Source organism: Oncorhynchus masou, chromosome 1 (genome assembly GCF_036934945.1).
Source record: "Oncorhynchus masou masou isolate Uvic2021 chromosome 1, UVic_Omas_1.1, whole genome shotgun sequence".
In the NCBI taxonomy this organism is placed as follows: Eukaryota; Metazoa; Chordata; class Actinopteri; order Salmoniformes; family Salmonidae; genus Oncorhynchus; species Oncorhynchus masou.
In genome coordinates this window covers 42244381-42265367 of record NC_088212.1, presented here as the reverse complement: position 1 = coordinate 42265367, position 20987 = coordinate 42244381, and the positions used below count along the sequence as shown (strand labels likewise).

Sequence of the window (20987 nt, the reverse complement as noted above, 5' to 3'; positions counted from 1 at the left end):
ACAAAGCATCCTTCACTCATGCTGCCAAATATACCCTTGTAAAACTGACTATCCTTCCGATCCTTGACTTCAGCGATGTAATTTACAAAATAGCCTCCAACACTCTACACAGCAAATTGAATGCAGTCTATCACAGTGCCATCCGTTTTGTCACCAAAGCCCCATATACTACCCACCACTGCGACCTGTATGCTCTCGTTGGCTGGCCCTCACTTCATATTCGTCGCTCCAGGTCATCTATAAATCTTTGCTAGCTAAAGCCCCGCCTTATTTCAGCTCACTGGTCACCATAGCAGCACCCACTCATAGCACGTGCTCCAGCAGGTATATTTCACTGGTCACCCCCATAGCCAATTCCTCCTTTGGTCGCCTTTCCTTCCAGTTCTCTGCTGCCATTGATTGGAATGAATTGCAAAAATCACTGAAGCTGGAGACTCATATCTCCCTCACTAACTTTAAGCGCCAGCTGTCAGAGCAGCTCACAGATCACTGCACCTGTACATAGCCCATCCAACTACCTCATCCCCATACTGTTATATTTGTTTTTCTCCTTTGCACCCCAGTATCTCTACTTGCACATAAATCTTCTGCACATCTATCACTCCAGTCTCTATCACTCCAGTGTTTAATTGCTAAATTGTATTTATTTCGCCACTATGGCCTATTTATTGCCTTACCTCCCTTATCTTACCTCATCTGCACACACTGTATATATACTTGTTTATATTGTGTTATTGACTGTATGCTTAGTTTATTCCATGTGTAACTCTGTGTTGTTGTTTGTCGCACTGCTTTGCTGTATCTTGGCCAGGTTGCAGTTGTAAATGAGAACTTGTTCTCAACTAGCCTACCTGGTTAAATAAAGGTGAAATAAATTAAATAAACAGTCGAAAAGCAGCATAATAATAATAACAGTAACTACTGAGGGGGTGGCAACGTCTTACGTCACAGAAAGGGATTCAGAAACTTCCCCTGCTCACAGACGTCACCAAAGGAAAAACTGAGCAAGAGCGAACAACTGCGCTTCGGATGACACCCTAGCTGGAAAGCAAGGATCGACATTATAAAGCACCGAAAACTAAAACAACCGCAGGGCAGACAGATCTCACTGTGCCATTTGGAGATGCTCGCAGTGCATGCAAAAAAACAAGAATGAAGCGCAAAAGCGAAAAAAGGCGACCTGAGTCGATGAAAAAGCGCCGTGCAGCCCAGAGAGAGGAGGCGGAGCTAAAGTCAGATATTCACATTAGTGTATCAGGTAAGAAATTGCGGATGAACCGTTCGTAGATTACATTGAGCGAGTTTGGAACATAGACCGTAGGCTACGCTGGCCTTGCAGTGTCTGAATGCAGATTTTATGATGTTGCTGACTATTAGACCTACCATTGATTTCCCTGCAGCTTTTTATCTAAAATGGCGACACCATCGGTTCCTAATCATAAGCTATAGTATTGACTGTGCTACATATTATGCGTTGTCAGCTTTTTGACTGCATGTCAGCTACCTCAATTTATGCATTTTCATACTATTTGGCACGTCAGTTAAGAACAAAGTCTTATTTACAATGACGGCCAAACCCGGTTGTGATACTGCCTGGATTCGAACCAGGTTGTCTGTAGTGACACATTTAGCACTGAGATGCAGTGCCTTAGACTGCTGCGCCACTCCGGAGCCACAGACCATGTGCATCACAGGATGCAGAATTCCTTTTACCCCCAAAAAGAGGATAGGCTTCAATACATGCATTTTGCCTGATTCAAAAGGCTGATCATGTGGATGTTTTTATAAGCCAAACCACACTAAAGGAAATTGTCTCACTTGTTATTTTTCAATGAGAATGGGCGAGCTTTTTGCACACAAACAATGGGTGTACTGTAGGTTATTTGTCGGGTTATACCTCATAATGCATATTAGGCCTGCATGATAGGCTAGTCTACAGTCGTGTATAACCAACCAAACATTGTCGTTTTGTAATAACTTGGTAAGAAAATGTTTGTAATCAATTCAAACCTTACCGGTTGTTCCAACTATCCCTCACTTGAGGATTACAATGGAAGGGTTCCGTCAAAGTAGAAGATGCATTTCTATTGGCCGCGAGAATCTATTCTCCTAGCAACGGCTTGGGCATCGTTCCAATTAGAATCTTGAATGTTTTACCAGGCAGAATTTTAAAAATGAGGGGATTCGATTAATATAGCCCGGGCACCCGATACGCATGTTTTTAACAGGGTGAAAGTTGATTTGCATTCGTTTTTGAACGGGGCAACCACCCGGGCGTACGCCAAGTGCCCCGTTCAAAGTCCACAGCGAAGTCAGCTCAAAACAAAGGGGACGTTATTAAGCACGATAAGTAATGAGTAGGATTCTGTGTTTTCACATGCAAACGTGATTGTTTTTGATAAAAACGTATTATCTGCATTAGTTCTAGTTCGACAATTCACAGATATAAGCTATTTGATGGAATAGGGATGTATGTTTCTGGACGGTTCATCAAGTTGCATTGTTAACAACATGACCGAGTGGCTCAGATTACTGTTAGATTTGAGAAGGGCGCTCCTGCCTCAGTGCATTTGCCGTGGTATGGTGCCCCGTGGTTCAACATAATCGAATCCGCCCAGTCCTTCGTTCATTGAAGTAGAATGATTGGCATGCCAACCCTGCAACAGTGTAGCGTTCACCGTTTCATTGAACCAATAACGTTGCGCGAGAGCATTACATTGTTGCAGTGGGTGGTGCTTATGATTTTATTTCAAAACTATTTTTGAGCAGAGTACGTAGCCTGTCTATGCGGCCTGTTATTTTTCGTCACTAAGCAAGTTGAGGCTTAATTTGTCATGTCAGTATATTTTTTTCAACGGAGACAGACACATTTATAGACATTGCCCAGCGACGCATTATGCTACTCTAGAAAAATATTTGCTGCACTTTCTTTTAGTATTTGAGTAGTAGAAAATACCATATTTTGCTGTTCGCTTCTGTGGGGCGTTTTAGTTTCATGGGATGAAGAAACTATATTTTCTTTAATGAGTGTGTAGGCCATTGTGCTGGACTTTATGTCAGACGTTTTCGTTATTATTTAGGCGCGTTTATAGTAAGACTGCAGTGAAAACAAGCTGTTCAACTTGACTTGCAACTAATTCAACTTGACTTGTAACTAATTGTTGGCTAAAGTCGCTATCAGAATGACCGAGGACAATGTCACGAAAAGTATTGAAATCATTAAAGGTAAGTGCTGTTCTGAAAGCAAACCATACCTTATCTACTGTAAATTGTTGCACTATTGATATCCGTCGTCGAAACATTTCCGGGGGAAAGGAAATTCAAACTGGCATGTGCCATTTTTTTAGCCCGCAAAGTGGGGCACAATTAACAAGCATTAATTTGTAGCTAACGGTTCTTTGCATGTTTGTTTGACTGTCCATAATCAAATCTAATCCATGATGAAACTCAAACAAAATATAATGCAAAATAGTTCTCTCATCACTGAACGCCCCCAAAACCACGACTGTGTGCCAAAAAAGCTTTTAAAACCCCCTTCTATTTTTCAGATCAACTGTATTTCGCAGTACTGCAGCAGAAGATAAAAAGCACAGCTGACAGACATTGCTTCTGCATAGATGATGAGCTGTCATATGAAAAGTAAGTGCTTTTGTATTACAGGGCGTTCATAGGCCATGTGAGTGATTCCTCGTGAAACCAGGTGTGTAGTCATTTCTCCAAACATTTGCAAAATGTTTTGTTTTGCCACAGAAACTAGCATTTTTATTGGAAAGGTTCGGTAAACAGGCCGGACCTACCCAAATCTGGCTAATAGAAACAATAGTTTTGGTTGCAGAACTGAACATTTTGCAACTGTTTGGAGTAATGAGTATACCCCTGGGAAACCCAGCCCTGGTTGGATTTGAGATGACTCATGAATTGGAGCCCTGCCAAGTGGTCACTATAGCTGGCATGGCCACAAAGTCATGAAACCAGCGTTTAAATCTTAACCACACTGCTAAGCCTAATCTTAAATTAAGACCAAAAAGCATATTTGTGGTTTCACACATTTTTACAATATAGACAATTTTGACTTTGCAGCTTAACATATATTAAACATTTGTATGTAAAAGCATAATTGAGAAATTATAAATAAATGTTGGTATTTTTGGCCTTACCCAGGCCTCCTGTGTATGACTCCATAATGTTTAATTTGTAGGTGCTACAATCAAAAATATGTAATATGAAGCCTTACCGCTTGCTCTTTAATATGAGTAGTCTTCATATTGTTATTTTTTTTTTTACATTTGTTTATGAATATTGAAATATGTTTGTGTGTACACACACTACCGGTCAAAATAAACACCTGTGTGTCTTGAGAGGAGCTGAGGATATGTTTATTGTGGAGGTGTGTCTGCGAGCGTATATGACTTCCTGTCTTAAACCATACAAAATATATACTTTTACATTTGAGAAAATAAATGTTTACATACAGTGTGTGTATATATAGAAGAAAAAGAAACGCACATCTATTTAGGCGAGGTGCTGGCTAGCGGAGCAGAAAACTTAAGAGAGCCGCACACTCTAGGAGCTCAGATGCAAAAATGTAATTACCAACGTTTCGACAGCCAAACTGTCTTCATCAGGGTATAATCACAAACAATGCGGGATGACTCGTTTATATAGTGTCTGTAATCATGGCCAAGAGTGGCCTAATATCTTTGGTTAATTCTCAAATATTAAAATGGCATACAAAGAACAGCATACAAACAACAAATGGATAGCATACGATCATAGATTCATTTTAGACTACACAGGCTTACAAACAATTACAATGGCAAAGTCACAAGAATGGCTTCAGATCAAAGTCTACTTTCAGACCGAAGGGAGCAAGGGTCTTTAAGATAAAGATCCAGGCAGCCTCTCGTTTTAACAATAAATTATCAAGGTCACCCCCTCTCCTAGGGAGGGTGACATGTTCGATGCCAATTTAACGCAGAGACGCAATCGAGTGGCCTGCCTTCAAAAAGTGGGCTGCAACTGGGTAAGTCAAGTTTTTGCACCTAATGGTGCTACGATGCTCTGAGATACATACTTTTAATTTGCGCTTTGTTTTACCCACATCATTTTTTACCACAAGGACAAGTTATAAGATAAATAACTGCCTTAGTGGAGCACGTAATAACACCTTTGATTGGGATCGATTTCCCTGTTTGTGGGTGTTTGAAGGATCGACATTTGTAAGTGCCATTGCATTGAGCACAGCCATTACACTTGTCATTTCTATCCAGTAGGGGTGCAAATAGACGTTGTTCAGGAATATCTTGAGGTGGTAAATCAGAGTGTACCAATTGGTCTCTGAGATTTCTGCCCCGCGTGAATACGACCAAGGGAAGGTCTGAAAACACATTACCGAGACACATCGGATTTTAGAATGTGCCAATGTTTGTGAACGATTCCCTTAATTTGTTCAGAACACTTTGAATAGCGGGTAGTTAGAACTCAAGAATGCGTCTTTTTGCGAGACTGACCTTGAAAAAGGTCATGTTTTGTTTTGAATATTAATCTGATAATTTTTGTAGCCCCTCTCCTTGAACTTTCTTTGCGTCTCAGCCATATTTCTGTTGAAATCTGATTGTTTTTTGCAAATTCTTTTGATTCGACGAATTGGCTGTAGGGCAAACTATTTTTCAAGGGAAGTGGGTGACAATTATCAGCTCTCAACAAACTGTTACGATGAGTAGGTTTCCTGTAAAGATCAGTGTATAGAACATTATCTTCACAGAAGATCAAGAAAACTGATTTGACGTGTATTAGATTGCAGAGTAAATCTCAAATGATCAGAACAGGAGTTAAGAAAAGTATAGAATGCCTGGAGCTGTTTTGCATCACCCCTCCATAGAACAAAACTATCATCAATATACCATTTCCAAATAATGATGTTAGGCAAGAAAACATACATACATACATACATACATACATACATACATACAGTATATGCCAAGACTACAGAATGAAATGTGAAAGTGGATGGCATTTAATCTAATGTGCTATCTGATATACAGTACCAGTCAAGTTTGGACACACCTACTCATTCAAGGGTATTTTTTAAAACTTTTTTTTCTAAATTGTAGAATAGTGAAAACATCGAAACTATGAAATAACACATATGGAATCATGTAGTAACCAAAAAAAGTGTTAAATCAAAATACATTTTAGATTCTTCAAAGTAGCCACCCATTGCCTTGATGACAGCTTTGCACACCCTGCATCTTTTTCAATTTAAGAATGATGGAGGCCACTATGTTCTTGGGGACCTTTTAATGCTGCAGAATCGTTTTGGTACCCTTCCCCAAATCTGTGCCTCGACACAATCCTGTCTCGGAGCTTTGGTCTCATGGCTTGGTTTTTGCTCTGCCATGCACTTGTGAACAGTGGGACCTTATATAGTGTGGCAGACCAGCGGGTTGGGTCAAACCGTTTAGACAGATCCGACACGGACAGAGTATGATTAGCTCAGTTTCAAAGGTGTTTATTAAAATAATAGTCCAAAAGTGTAGGTCTTCCCAAGAGACCCTCTCCGGGATACCGTCTTGCTGTCACCTGTGGGGATCAAAAGCTGAACTCCCTCCTGTGACCGTCCCCAACTATACGGGAGTCCTTTCCTCCCCTAGTCTCTCCTCTGTGTGGCCCTTATTACATCTTTATGGGACTTGTACAGCTGGTGAGCAATCAGCCCTTGATTACTCACCAATCCTCAATCAGCCCCAATTAGTCCTGGCCGGAGAGCCCATCGTGACCTGGTACGTACAGCAGATGGAGCCATCGCCTCGTGATGTGTGTTCCATCTGTCACCAGGCCTCCGAGTCTCCCCCTGGTGTCTGACCTGCTGTACGCCACAATAGATATGTGTGTGCTGTTGTGTTTTTGCTATGCCGGATTAAGTGATATGACATGTTATTCTGTAAAATAATTTCTCTGTAATTAATATTACCTGATTGAACTAATCATGTAAATGTGATTAACTAGAAAGTCAGGGCATCACAAAATAATGTTTATAGAGCTGTTATCTTCCTGAATAAACTATTAAAGACCTGGTAATCTTTTACATCAATAGCGGTCCATAATTAATCTTCACTTTATTCAGTCTCATCTGAAGTCGTAGAATTCTTGGTTATCTTCACAAACCCTGGCTAACAAGTTGAATCAGCAATAGAAAATTTGGTTTAATTATTAATTTACTAAATACCTAAACAATTACACAGAATTACACATACACAGGATGGGTCATACATTGATTACTAATTATGTTGTAAAAGAAAACATCCCTAGCAGACAGAACAGATATGCTGGTTACACAAAGAAAGTGTTGGGTTTTGAATGAAAGCGTGGGAAGACTGAGGAACAAAGGAATTTGGTCTCTGATCGGACCTTGTAAAGCTATGCTATCGGTAATACAGAATCTTATGCATTCTAAATAATCGCCCATTTGGAAAAGGAAAATCCAAGGAATATTTACTCATGAGCTGTGCTTCAATAGGTTGGTCGTAGATGGAAGGCCGTGTTGCCCAACAGAGATCTTCCTGTCCTCTGAAGAATGTATGGTAGAATAGATGCGTTGTAGTAACGTCTTGTGTTTGGTAGAAGAGATACTTTGTCCGTCCCTTCCTAGCCCACGTTTACAGCTGCTGCTGCTCACTCAACGGCTAGGAGGTATCACTTCTTTAGTGAATAAGAGTTCAAAGTTCATACGAAGTTGCCATACTTTAAGCTCACGCTGAAGTTGGCTTAGTTCTGTAGTTTGATATTAGCCCTTTTAACATATGGACCGTCATCCTCGGGAACACAAATGTTACATTTTCGTAAAGGGCTTATATAATAGTGGAGAGAAGGGCGTGTTTCATAGTTTACAACCAATGTCTGTTACATGGGCAGGGCCACTGAGTTGAGCCTAGTTCACTTATGAAAACCAATTCTCTCATTTAGAAACTAAAATTACATTTAATCTTTTCACAAATAGTTTCATATTTAAACATTTAAATTGCACAACAATTCCATGTGAATCTGATAACTTGAATGTGTAGACTTTCCAAGATACAGTTTATGTCATCCTATCATCATTAATAATGTCTTAGATGACAACTGATCTGATATCATATTCTTTAAGTACCAATGCATATTTTGAACTGGTTGGATTACCGAAATATGGTTCTGGTCCCCACCCTTTTGATGTTTTCAGACTCTCTATGTTAACAAAGGGCTTTCCAAGAGTAACTCTGTAGAGTAGAGAGAGAAGGGGGGGGGGTATTTATGGGGGTTATAAACCTGACCAACAGGCCAACTTCATGACAGTGCCCTTCCAAATTATGTCCAATCAATTGAATTTACCACAGGTGAACTCAAATGAAGTTGTAGAAACATCTCAAGGATGATCAATGGAAACAGGATGCACCTGAGCTCAATTTCGAGTCCCTTAGCAAAAGGTCTGAATACTTATATAAATAAGGTATTTCTGTTTTTTATTTGTAATAAATGTGCAAAAACTTCTAAACTTGTTCACTTTGTCATTATGGGGTATTGTGTGTAGATTGAGGGACAAAAAAATATTTTATACATTTAGAGTAAGGCTGTAACGTAACAAAATGTGGAAAAATTCAAGGCGTCTGAATACTTTCTGAATGCACTGTAAGTGTTGAACATTAATGAATAGCAGATGTGGATGTCCAAGTATGAATGTTCATCAGCAAAGAGGATAGTTCACACACAGTGTAACATATGTCTCCACCCATTAGGTCTTCATCAGAGGCATAGGCCTGTTTAGGAGAGCTGATTTATTGATTGACCTGCAATGTTCTGAACTGTCTAAAGAAACTTCGCTTTAACAGTCAAACCTGCCTGTGCCTTGTTCTCTCTTCTCCAGCTTCTATGCAGACTTTGGCCCGCTCAACCTGGCCATGTTTTATCGCTTCTGTTGCAAGCTCACTAAAAAGCTCAAGGTAAAGGAACTCTGTAACCTTACACACACACACACACACACACACACACTGACAGAGGACTTGGTCAATAGATAGTCAACTGTTCTCCCAGCCTAACCAAACAGAAGTTATGTCACACTAGTCAGAAATGGGTAATGTTTGTAGATTATTGAAGAGAATGTTGGCAGTGTTTTAGAACTCATGATTTGTAGAGGGGGGGCGGGGGGGAGAGAAGAACATTGGGGTGGGTCCTCTTCAGACAGACAACTCTCCCAACAAATCTCGAGGCAGACATGCCAGAAAGTCGGGATTCAAAACCAAAGTTTGCAGGCAAAACCTTTTGCAGTGGATTTAGTGAAGGTAGTTGATTCAAACTAGCCACTTGCAAAATGCACTCATTAAAAAATAACCTCTGTGATCTCCGTCTTGCTAGCTACTATTTAGTATTTTATTCAAGCGAATAAGGTCGTGACGCAGTTCCTCTATGCCAAACTGAAGTTCTATTGTTAAACCGGAATATTATAACCTTTTGGGAGGACACTCGGGATGTCTAGAGAGACTAAGACCATTGAGTTCATAGATCTCCTAATCCAGTCCTGGACAACTTAATGACAGTCTGACTGATAGCAGGCCTAGGCCTATTGGTGTAAGACAATCTCATATGGAAAAGTTGTGACAAAAGAAAAACTTTTCGATTTATTACTGTTGTCAACTGTCGTAGTCAGGGATCAGGATTGTTTTGTGTAGTGATGTGCAGTATGAGCGTCAGGTAGCCTAGTAGTTAAAAGCGTTGGGCCAGTAACCGAAAGGTTGCTGGTTCAAATCCCCGAGCTGAATAGGTGAAAAATCTCTGTGACCTTGAGCAAGGCACTTAAAGATGCACTATGCAGAAATCACTTTGCCATTTCCTGGTCACTAAAATTCTCATGGTTCGCCTCATTTCAGTTTGTGACAAAACAAGCAAGTATAGTATAGAGAATCATTGTACAGTCTAAACTGCTGTGAAATATATTTTTCAGAGCGGAAAAATATTATACTTCCAGCTGTTTGAAGCTGGTGTACAAAACTGAAAGTAAAAGATGCAAAAAAGAAACGTAAGAACGGAACATAAAATAGCGCACATACAGATCTACCGCTTCGTAGACTTGTTTTCATTGAGAATAACAGATCTATAACACACATTTCTATGTGAATTTGGTCGGGTCGCCCAAAAAGTTACATATTGCAACTGTAAGTCACTAGATCAGCGTGTCTGCAAAATTACTTAAATGTAATTGGCTAATTGTTATTTTGTTGTCGTCTGGAGCAGTCATGCACACTAGCAAAGAAGAAGATAGTCTTCTACACCTGTGGAGATCAAAAGAAACAAGCCAACGCTGCTTATCTCATTGGTTCATATGCAGTAAGTATTTCTCACTCAGGAGAGACGTCATACTGATTGATAGCCCTGAACCAGTGATTGATTGTGTGTTACCGGGTAATAAAAGTGCTTGTGAATCTTCATTATAATGTTGCTGCTGTTCTCCGTTAGTCGGTCCTCCGTAATGCTGGCCTGTGTTTGTTTGAAGGTGATGCATCTTCAGAAGACGCCAGAGGAAGCCTACAGTCTACTGGTGTCCAGGAACTCTACCTACTTACCCTTCAGGTAAACACACACACAAATACATGCATACATATACAAACACAGAACTTCTAGAGAGAGAAACTCCTCAAGAGTACACATTAGAAAGTAGTGCCAATCACAATTGATCAACGTCGTATTGTTAAGCTTCTATGACCCTGTATTTATTTAGTCCTTATAAATGTGGTATGAATGCTTTATGCAGATGGATTTGAATAGTTTCTAAATGTAATTGTTTTGTCTGTTTTGAACAGAGATGCCTCTTTTGGAACCTGCATGTACAATCTGAACATTCTAGACTGCCTGTGCGCCATATACAAGGTACAACGCTTCAGTCAGTCCGATGTTAGTCTAACAAGTTCATTTGGAGCTGCACATTTTATGAAATGTAACACATTTTGCATAGTGTTCCATGCTCCAAATGAAATGTACTCCCATAAAATGTATCTCCAGGCTCTGCAGTTTGGCTGGCTTGATTTCTCCCAGTTTGATGTGGAGGAATACGAACATTACGAGGTAAGTTTATCGCTATCATACTTCAGAATGCAACTTGGGTTAACACAAAGGATTCGTAATTGTCTGTCTGTGTCTCTTTGTTGCAGAGAGCAGAAAATGGAGATTTCAACTGGATAGTTCCTGGAAAATTCCTAGCGTTCAGTGGTCCTCATCCAAAAAGCAAAATGGAGAATGGTAGGTTGAAACCCTCCAGATTAGCTTTCTTCAATCTGAGCTGTAAGGACATGTTTGCATTTTTTATGTTTTAATACCAATGTGGAACACGCTGCCACATTGATCTTTTCCCCTCTAAGAATAACTGGCAAATTAACTCCCTTACACTGTGCAGCCTATACTTGCAAAGTGGACATCGAAAACATGAAGCATTTCAGTCACAGAACTTTATAAAAATAAATGATCATTTTACAGGCATACACTTCCCCCCCTAAATGCCGTGTACAAATATATGTGACTCCAGGTGTGCAGAAGTAAAACAATTTCTACAAAAAAACATTTTGTTCTCTCCAGGTTACCCTCTTCATGCCCCCGAGGCCTACTTTCCTTACTTCAGGAAACACAATATCACAACCATCGTCCGTCTCAACAAGAAGATGTATGACGCCAAGCGTTTCACCGACATGGGCTTCGAGCACCACGACCTATTCTTCGTGGACGGGAGCACGCCAAACGACTCCATCGTCAGGATGTTCCTCAACATCTGTGAGAACGCAGACGGAGCTATTGCTGTTCACTGCAAAGGTACATTTACTTCATTACATTCACGCTCCAGTCCTAATGAATGGGAAAGATTGGCAGCGTCACTCTGATCAAACACTACATATCCCATGGATCCTAATGTTTTTCAGCTGGTCTGGGTCGAACAGGCACCCTGATAGGCTGCTACATGATGAAGCACTACCGCCTGACTGCGGCTGAGGCCATCGCCTGGATGCGGATCTGCCGGCCCGGATCAGTCATCGGACCACAACAAAACTTTGTGGAAGAGTATGTGTCTGATTTTCTCTAGATTCAATCCATTGTTGTGAAGGTTTTTGCTGTATAGACCAGTGGTCACCAGCTGTAGTCCTGGAGAGCCACAGGCAGACAAGCTCCAACCCAGCACTAACACACCCAATTCAACTCAAGTGTTTCAGTTCTGGGACATCTTGCGTTGAGTTGAGCATCAATTGTTGAATCAGTATCAAAGATGTTTTGTAGGGGGTTGTGCAACTTGAAGGCTGTTTTCCCGTTATGCTGCAGTAAGCAGAGCAGTCTGTGGTCGGAGGGCGATGTGTTCCGGGAGAAAATGAACGAGCAGGAAAACGGCAAGCTGGCTGTCACCAGGATCCTGTCGGGGGTTGATGACATCACCATCAATGGCAGCAACAAGAACAAGATGTCCAAGAAAGAAGAGGCGGAACTGGTAGGAGTTTTGGAAATCCTGTCTGGTTACTTTGATGTCAAGAAATTGAATAAACCTTAATGTCAAGAAAGGAGGGAGGGAACAGTGAGTTAATGGATTCCTCTGTCTGTGTACCTCGTTTTCTTACATCTCCCTCAGTATAATGACGATGAGGAGATGAATGGCATCACGCAGGGTGATAAACTGCGAGCCCTGAAAAGCAAGAGACAGGCCAGAGCATCCACAGGCTCCCTATCGTAAGTATCCCATCTACCTTCAACTCTCATCATGCATCACACTGACTTGTTTCAGGTTACTGAAATAAGTTAACCCCAAATTCCCTGCATTTGGTTGAGTTATTGAATTGATTAAATGGGTTTATTTTGTCCTTAAAGTTCATAGAATTGTAATTAGGGGAGGGGGGTAGGAACAGGCTTTGTAGTCATGTTATCCAAGTCATTCATTGTATTGATGTTCAGAGAAAGTTGAGGTTTCATTAGGATTCTAACTTGAGATTATTTGGTATTGCAGTTTCCTTTTTTGATGTCATTTCATGCTCCCCCATTCATTCTTGGGTGGCAAGGATTTGATTTTAGCCGAATGATAGTTGGCCCATTACCATTACATTACTGTACTATGGGTTGTAATACAGGTTTTGGGTTGATATAACAGTCCACTTGTTGTTCTGTTGGTGCCATGCATTTGGTCTTGTAGTCATCATGGTTTATTTTTCATTGTCTGCCTCAAAACCATATAATAGCTGCACTCATGATTCTAACACTGATTGACTATTGTTGATGATGAGAAAGTTGGCTATGTAGAATGACTGAAAGTAGTGTCTTACAAGCCCATATGGGCTGGGCACATGGCACTATTTAAATGAGCGCCAGATTTACTATTTTAATGGGCGTCATGTTCCACTGAGAATCCAAATGCGAATGTTTCGGAAAATGTTGGTGCCCACATGGAGGACAGTTTGTCGACCTCTGTGAACACCTACGGCTGTGGGTTTTGTTATCCCGTGGCAGGCAGGCGGTAGTATACTGCTGGAGCCTCTTAGGCACCGTGTGGCCAGAATGCTGTCTGGATTGTCTGCCTTTCAAAATGTAGCAGAGAGAGCAAGACAGAGAGGGGGGAAAAAACTGAGAGAAAAACTGAGAGAGGAAGTGAGGTTTTGTATCATGGAGGTAAGTGCATGTCACTTCTTGTCTGACTAGCTTCCTCTTCCTGTATAAATGGTCGCCATGCCAATGGATGTATGGCTTTTGGATGACTGCGGTACGATATGGTGTCCTGTGGGTGGATAATGTGATGAATGATTTTGGTCACCTGCTCGGGCACGTGCTGCTTTGATATGCACAGGCTAGCAAGGGTGAGAACTGGGAATCTCCAGTAGACAGGGATTCCGAGGTCTACTCATACTATTGATTGAGACAGCTGCTCAACAGAATGTGGTTTCTCCATCGTCACGGATACAGTGATATGCTCTGAGATTGGCCATTCATGGAACCCCAAACCTTGCCCTCCTATTATTTAACTCCAGCATAGTCTAGCTACCATTTAGTTTTTCTCTGTGAAAGGGACTTTAAATGGATAATGCAACATTGACTGTGGGCACGTGTGATCTATTTTTACCTCCTATGCATGACACACAAAAAAGCATGATTTAACCTTTTGAACATGCATGGCCTCTGTATTGTACCTAATATGTTGTAAGTGTTGGGCCAGGTTGAATGTAAAATGGCTGTTCTTTTTCCATTGTGTTAGTGACTGGGTCAGTGCCTTCCCACTGTCCGAGCCTTGCTTCTTCCTGCCTAAAAATCCTCTTCTCTACTGAACCAAACCCACATTTATCTTGCAAGAATCCCTCATTGACTCTTGTCGTAGTAAGGGTCCAATCACCATAGGCCACTTTCATCAGCGTATTGTATTCATGTCTTGAGAATGATATTGCTAATTATTTTCATGAAAGTCTCAGTTTCTTTCCACCAGTATCTTTCACGGGCACAGTTTATGTTCTAGATTCCAGAGTGTAGCCTGCACATGACTGTCAAATGCACTTGGTGTTTGCTGTGAGAACACTCCTCGAGACGACATTTGGGCTTCTGGACTAAGAGGTGTATAAGCCCAGTTATTTTTAGGTGATGTATTTACACAGTCAAACACATGTTGTGTGAAGCTTTTCTGTTGTCCAGGCCTATGGAGGTGCCTTTGTTCTTGCACCGTGTCCTTGATTGCCTTCTCCATTGAAGTCTGTGTTTTAGAGTAAACTGGAAGCAAGCTTTGGTGTTTCCTTACTGATTCTCAATGTTGAACCATACTTAGGGCTATAACTGCGCAAAAACCGGAGGTGGTAGACTCTGACATGCGCCACTAGACCACCATTTGGGGAAACCGTTTTAGGATGCTGTGGAAAACAAGTTGTGTAAAATCAATGCAAGAACTTGTGGAGGTGGTGAGACTTGAATTGGTGAACTTAGCAGGTACCTTTTCTGCTATGGTGAAAATACTTTACTTTTTTATTTTATTTTGTAGCCTGGGTGCCTAACTGTTTCAGTATTTAATAATGCCACTTTGCTGCCTTGTCAAGCAAGATCACAACCAGTTAGCTGAAGTGGAAAGGGTCTGGCGCCCAGGCTAGTGGATATGTACACTAGGACTCAGGACGGGGCGTTGCTGTTGGGTAAGCCTGACCCAGTTCCAATGGAAAAAAGAACGAGTGAGATTCTCTCCTCTGGATGTCTCTGTCTATGCTTCTTTCTGTCATGTTTTTGTTTCTGTTCTGTTTGGATGTTTTCCCCCTCCTCCTTTAGATGGTTGGTAGCCATGCTGCTCTCGTCCCTGTGTAGCCTTGCCCTGTGGTGGATTGTGTATGGCTTCCCTTCTTCCATCCTGCATTTCTGTATAGACGGGTTAGGATTTCACTGAGCTCTCCTGTCCGCCCGTCCCCCAAAACTCTTCCCCCTTCCGGAGTCTAACTGAGAATGCTGTAAGTGTGCCCCCTCATCTTAATAACCCCCTCAAGAGTTTATGTGCCGGGGTCCCCCCTCCTGTCCACCATCCTCACCTTTCTTTATACTTCTAAATATCCTTCAGAGTTCTGGTACAAGTTTTGTCACAAACTGGTTGCAACTGACTTTTTTTTTGCAAATGAGGAGAGTAGGGATCACGTTTCTGTGATGTGTTACTTAGCCCTTGTCAGTCTTGGAGAGTTTTGGAAATGCCCTTTTTTGCTTTTTAACTTCAAGCACTGCCAGTAATAACCGCTTCCTGCTTATATATTTCATTCCTTGAATCTCTGTTTTGGAATAATTTTACCAGTAGCTGCATATCAGCAAAGCCAATGCAAATCACTCCCACCCCAACAATATTGATCCAATTCCTAATTTAAGTGCTACAACCAGCTTATATTTGACCTCTGACAAGCCTCCAGCACCTGAATAACCAACAAAGTGCCTATATTGCCTCACATTCAACTTTGCATCAAACTCTGAGCCAAAGTTCCTCTGAGCCAGGAGAAAATTTAATGCTCAACATCTTAGAATGTTCTGGATTATTCTGCGGCTGCTGCCTGTTTGCTCTCTCTTTCTCTCTCTCTCTCTCTCTCTCTCTCTCTCTCTCTCTCTCTCTCTGTCTCTGCATCTCCAAGCTGTGTGGTCTCAATCTCCTCCTGTCTGTCTTTCTCCCTCCCTTGCTGTTGATGTTGAAATATGGTGTGTGCTTGTGTGTTTACAGACAAGAAGAAAAAAACATCCACAGCAGGTCATCGCAGTCTTTAAGGTACTTAAACGCTTCCTGATTGAGAACTCAACTAGACCGATTGTCCGACTGCTTGTTCGCTTGCTGTCGGCGTGGTGTGTTAAAGGGACCCCCCGCCGTTGGCAACTGAAGGCCGTCATGTTCGCCTGTTTCTACGTGTAGCATCGGTTTACAAATTACGGCCGGCACTCTGTTCAGAGGGGCTAAATACTCTCGGCCGGCAGGCGCTTGACAATCCTACCAGTCTGTCCGTTCTCTAAGTATGTGATCTCGCTCTGTTCCAGGATTCTCCTTCAGTCCAGTGGGCAGAGCTGTAAAGCTGTGGTGAACCCCTCCCATCTCCCTGATGCCTCCGAGAAAAGGAAGAGAACCAGAACCTCACTGCCTGCCAATAGTGTGGGGGGCAGGTTAGTGTCAATGTCTCCAATAAGCCGTGCTATTGAATTCCAACTAGTACTTTCATCAACAGCAGTGCAATATTAATGTGAAAGTCTGTATACGGTGTGGGTAACTCAAGTTAGGATTTGTCAGAGGTAGTGCTGATTGAGTTTGCTCTCTTTCTCATATTTGTTAGCTGAATATTCTGTCAAATGTTTGAAGGTTATATATACTCAGTCATACAGAAAAGAGTTACTTCTGTGAAGTAAACTGGACAGAATGAGCCTTAGCCATACATGGTTTATGATGACTCGATGAACCCCTTCCCTCCTCTGCCAGCTCCCTGTGCCACTCCAGACTAGCCAGGTCTCTAGACAGCATGCATGTAGTGACCAGTGACAGAGAGCCAGTGTGCCGTGAGCCCAGTTGTTGCCGTAGAGACACGGTCAACCTGCCCAACCTAAACATGCTGCAGGCCCCTCGGAAGGCAAGCCCCTCCTCAACCCTTTCTCTGGGCTCAACCTCACTCTCTCCTACTCTGCGGGTCCCCCACCCACCAAGGGTCTGCTTAACTTTACATTTCATATGAGCAATTACCTTGTATATCTGTTTGTACTCTAGGCTTCCGACACTCCGGCTCAAACACTTACATTTACATTTACATTTAAGTCATTTGGCAGACGCTCTTATCTTGAACAGTCTCTCCAGCTCTTTACACTCCCTATGGCTTTTTGCATGTCCTGCTGGAATGGATGATTCAGGAGTATGACTGGCTATCGTTTCTCTGGGCTTTTACTTCTCACACTGTGTCTCCTTGCTTTCAGACCCTGAAAACCTTTTGTTGGCTGTTGGTGATTCTGCTGAGAAGTCATTGGGGAATCAATCATATAACCCTTTCATTTACCTTTCACCCTTTTTTACTTTTTCATTTTCACTCCTAACAGACGCAGAAGACGGAGAACTCGATGCTCTTTACAATCAATGCGCTTAACGAGACTATGGTATCCGTTTCCCTTTTCTATCCCTTTTGTATGGCTCATTGCTCTGTTATGCTGTTGTGTCTCCAGACAATCTGCTCTCTTAATTACCCACATCTCTAAGTCCTTTATAAGATTAGAATTGACCGACTGCATGCATAGTAAAGTCTTGCATATTGTGTTTTTGTAACCCCTCTTTAGGGTCTTTAATGAATAGAAGACATTGTAGTATTGTTGCGGTGTATTATCTGAATGTCCCATTTCTCTCTGCCTGGGTGTAATTGTGTGCTTTTTGTCCCTTCAGTCACTCCATACCAAAAGCTAGAGCTCCTCTACTGCGCTGAGCCTGGGGTCCCGGAATTCTAAGAGTGGACTCCTGTAGAAGTCTACCCTACAGCCCCTAAAAATTGAGATTTTGTTTTCATTTCTTAAAAGGGACTGTTTTTTTTTCTGTTTTTTCTTGAACCAGTCCAGTCGATTTTTGATAAAGGGATGATGTTCGATGAGGAAATGATGCATCTGATTGTGAATGGGAAGAACGAGTAATCAGATATGATTAAGATGTAAACCATGTTTGGTTGGTCTGGAATTAATTTGCCAATTCTCTTTATCAAAAGGCACTTCTTTTATTGTATTATTTCACTGTTTATCGTGTAAGAAAATGTAAAAAAGGTTGTGTGCATCTTAAAATGAAACCCTGTTCTCTATACATTAGTCCTGGCCATAAGTAATGGGAATAGAGTTCCATTTCACACATTTGTTGCCTGCTTGTTTACATACTAGTAGAAGGTTGCCATAGCAATCCAGGCTGATCCTGAACCATCAGACTGTCAATCTGCTTTTTGGTGAAGGTCCTCCAGAGGTAGGCACCGTCCACTTTTCTTAACCTGTTGTATGATCTAGATCAGGTCATGTCCAGCTGTTTGAAAGTTGAGGTGTTTTGTAGATGAAATCATTTGTGAAAAGCTCATGTTGGCCCTCTTGAACATGCACCATGTCTACTCTAGGGGGTAATCTCTTTGGGGAGCATCTTTCAGAATGTTATAGACAGAAATGTAATGCACAGAAGTAATACAATGCCACCCTCTTTTTTTTTAAATAATCGATGGTTTGTCCAGAGTTGTAAATCCTCATTTCGCTTGTTGTATTTCACTTGGCTCTATTCAATCCGTATCGCGGGAAGTTCAACGTTCCCAATTGATTGAAATTGAATGGCAATGTTCCCGCGTTAGCAGACCCTGCATTCACGGTAAACTCTGCATATGTCCGTTCAATCAGAAATGGTCTTTACATTTCTAGCGCTTCAGCGACGCAGACTGAATAGCACCCTTAATATGCTCCACCTTTCTTTCATTCTCCAGTGAAGCTTCCAGTCGGTTGTCTTTTTTTGTTGAGCTGCTGTACTTAAACTGTAAATAAGTCAACATTTTGATATACTAAAAAAATGTATTTGTACTTTGTAAATATTTTTGTACTTGTTATGATCAACCATTCTATAAATTGTAATCAGTCTTACATACAAAATGGTCCTAAAGGGGCCTCATCTCATTCATAATTATCGTGCATTATATATCTGCTCGGAGCACATGGAGTATACCAGCATTCTAAAATTAAATGCCACCAATTATACTTACCATTGTCTTTGATCATTTTTGGTGACATCCTGCTCATGTGCTAACACAGCAGCCAAATTCATTTTCAGTTTATGGACACCCCTCGCAAGCACCATTCACTACTCACCATTTACAAGCTTTATACTTTTAATCTTGTATACTTTGTGCTACATTAGAGCCACTGAGAACAGTAGCTTGATGGTGATTGATGACCACAGGATAGTCAATTATTCATGTTCATAGTGTGTGCTGTGGTGAATTATCTGAATGTTCAGTCTGCAGCTGTGTATCTTCAAACTCACCACTGGGGGACATATAATGTAGAAAACCACTAACTAATTGGTTAGACTAAGTGTGTGAAGGACAAGAGACCAACATCAGTGGTATGCAGTAGATCACCTGCTGGGTGTCATCGAACGGTGGCGATTTAACATGTAGAATCAGAACATTACTGCCAATATTCTGAGGATGCGCATCCACTGTGCAAGGCCTGTGTTAGTGTTGGTCTGTTGTGTCCTTCAGAAGAACAAAGACGAGGCAAGCCATCTGCAACAGTACATCTATTGTCACAGGACTTATTGAACATTGCCTTCAGTGCTTCCATAGGAACACAAGGCAGGAGGAGAAATAACACCCAAATGTGTTAGAATATATATATTTTTAAATGTAAGTGCAACCCATTTCACCAGGAGTCAAATGCAAACAAAAGGAATTCCTTTGTAGTCTTGGTAAAAAATAATTAATCTCCCCACAGCTAAAGCAGGGAAGTCCTCAGGGTGATCTGGGTTTGGGGCTAGGACATAAGCCTGGAGAGAAGCACAGCAGGACATATGAACATGAGTGGTGTTCGGGGATAGGATTATAATACATGTACAGTACTTTTCATGCTCCTAGAAAGAAGTTTCTTCACCTCACAAAATGGTTCCCACAAAATGTGTTATGGTTGTCTAAAAATAATTTTGTCCGTTTTTTACCAAGACATTTTCAAAAACCCTTGCCCTTGGTGTTCACTTAATATAACTGCTCTGCTCTGTATAAAACTAATGTAAAAAGCCTCTGCCCATATGCTGTTGGTTTCCAGCATATTTTCTAAAGGATAGGATACCTACCCTCTGAGTCTTTTCTGCTCTCTCAGGGTGACTAGTTGGCCCCCCTTTCTCCCCCTTCGACTGGGGTGCTGCAGGCTGTCAAAGTTGAACTCCAGACATGAAGTGATATCACTGGCAGACCTGCACAGACTGGAGAAGTGGCTGTGCTCTTCCTCAACAGACTCTGCCTTTGTGTTCTAGTGGAAGAAATGCCAAATTTGAGCAACAATAGAAACACATCAAACTTAAACACAAATAAATGCCTAATTGTTTATCCATTTATGGTCTTGCCAAAGGTCAATCTCTGCAGCACTAATCTGAATCACTCACCTCAATGCGTTTGGACTTTATGCCTTGGAGGGCACCTTGCTGTCCAGTTTACGGAGGTTAAACTCCCCCTTGGGGCGAATCAGCCTCTACAGTGCCTTCCACTCGTCCAGAGACACTTCTCCCTCTGGCTCTGATGGTCTGTGATGAATGGAAGGGATGTATAATACACACATTACCAGTACTAAAAATATAACTATACACCTGTTGCACTATGCATCTTCCCAGTATCAATCAATGTTATTACCCCCAGAAATTGTTGAGTGCATTTGTTGTATTCACTGGTTCCCCCCATCTATCGTGTGTGTGTGTGTGTTGGTTATCCTATCCTCGCCGGGACCTAAAATCCCCATTTGTCTCCACAAGGATAGGT

General features: G+C 41.6%; 1 protein-coding gene and 1 long non-coding RNA gene across 10 annotated transcripts; one reads left to right on the top strand and one right to left on the bottom strand.

Moving 5' to 3' along the window:
* Nucleotides 1-983: 983 nt before the first annotated feature.
* On the top strand, nucleotides 984-19215 carry LOC135544646 (dual specificity protein phosphatase CDC14B-like). 9 transcript variants are annotated; one of them, XM_064972430.1, is made up of 17 exons: nucleotides 984-1258; nucleotides 3549-3639; nucleotides 8900-8975; nucleotides 10264-10356; nucleotides 10523-10599; nucleotides 10830-10896; nucleotides 11029-11091; nucleotides 11178-11265; nucleotides 11599-11829; nucleotides 11937-12075; nucleotides 12331-12493; nucleotides 12632-12729; nucleotides 16208-16252; nucleotides 16516-16638; nucleotides 16949-17096; nucleotides 17554-17610; nucleotides 17891-19215. In XM_064972430.1, exons 1-17 carry the CDS (start codon nucleotides 1153-1155, stop codon nucleotides 17909-17911), a joined length of 1686 nt encoding a protein of 561 aa, XP_064828502.1. In that variant the 5' UTR covers nucleotides 984-1152; the 3' UTR covers nucleotides 17912-19215. The 9 variants fall into 9 exon arrangements, 8 of the variants coding, with proteins under 8 accessions (XP_064828502.1, XP_064828526.1, XP_064828518.1 ...); XM_064972454.1 differs by lacking the exon at nucleotides 16949-17096; XM_064972446.1 differs by lacking the exon at nucleotides 17554-17610.
* LOC135544681 (uncharacterized) lies at nucleotides 4355-7813 on the bottom strand. The gene is made up of 2 exons (XR_010456359.1): nucleotides 7499-7813; nucleotides 4355-6868 (listed from the first exon to the last, which is right to left on the bottom strand). It is a non-coding gene; the product is annotated as an uncharacterized LOC135544681 (long non-coding RNA).
* Nucleotides 19216-20987: the final 1772 nt, after the last annotated feature.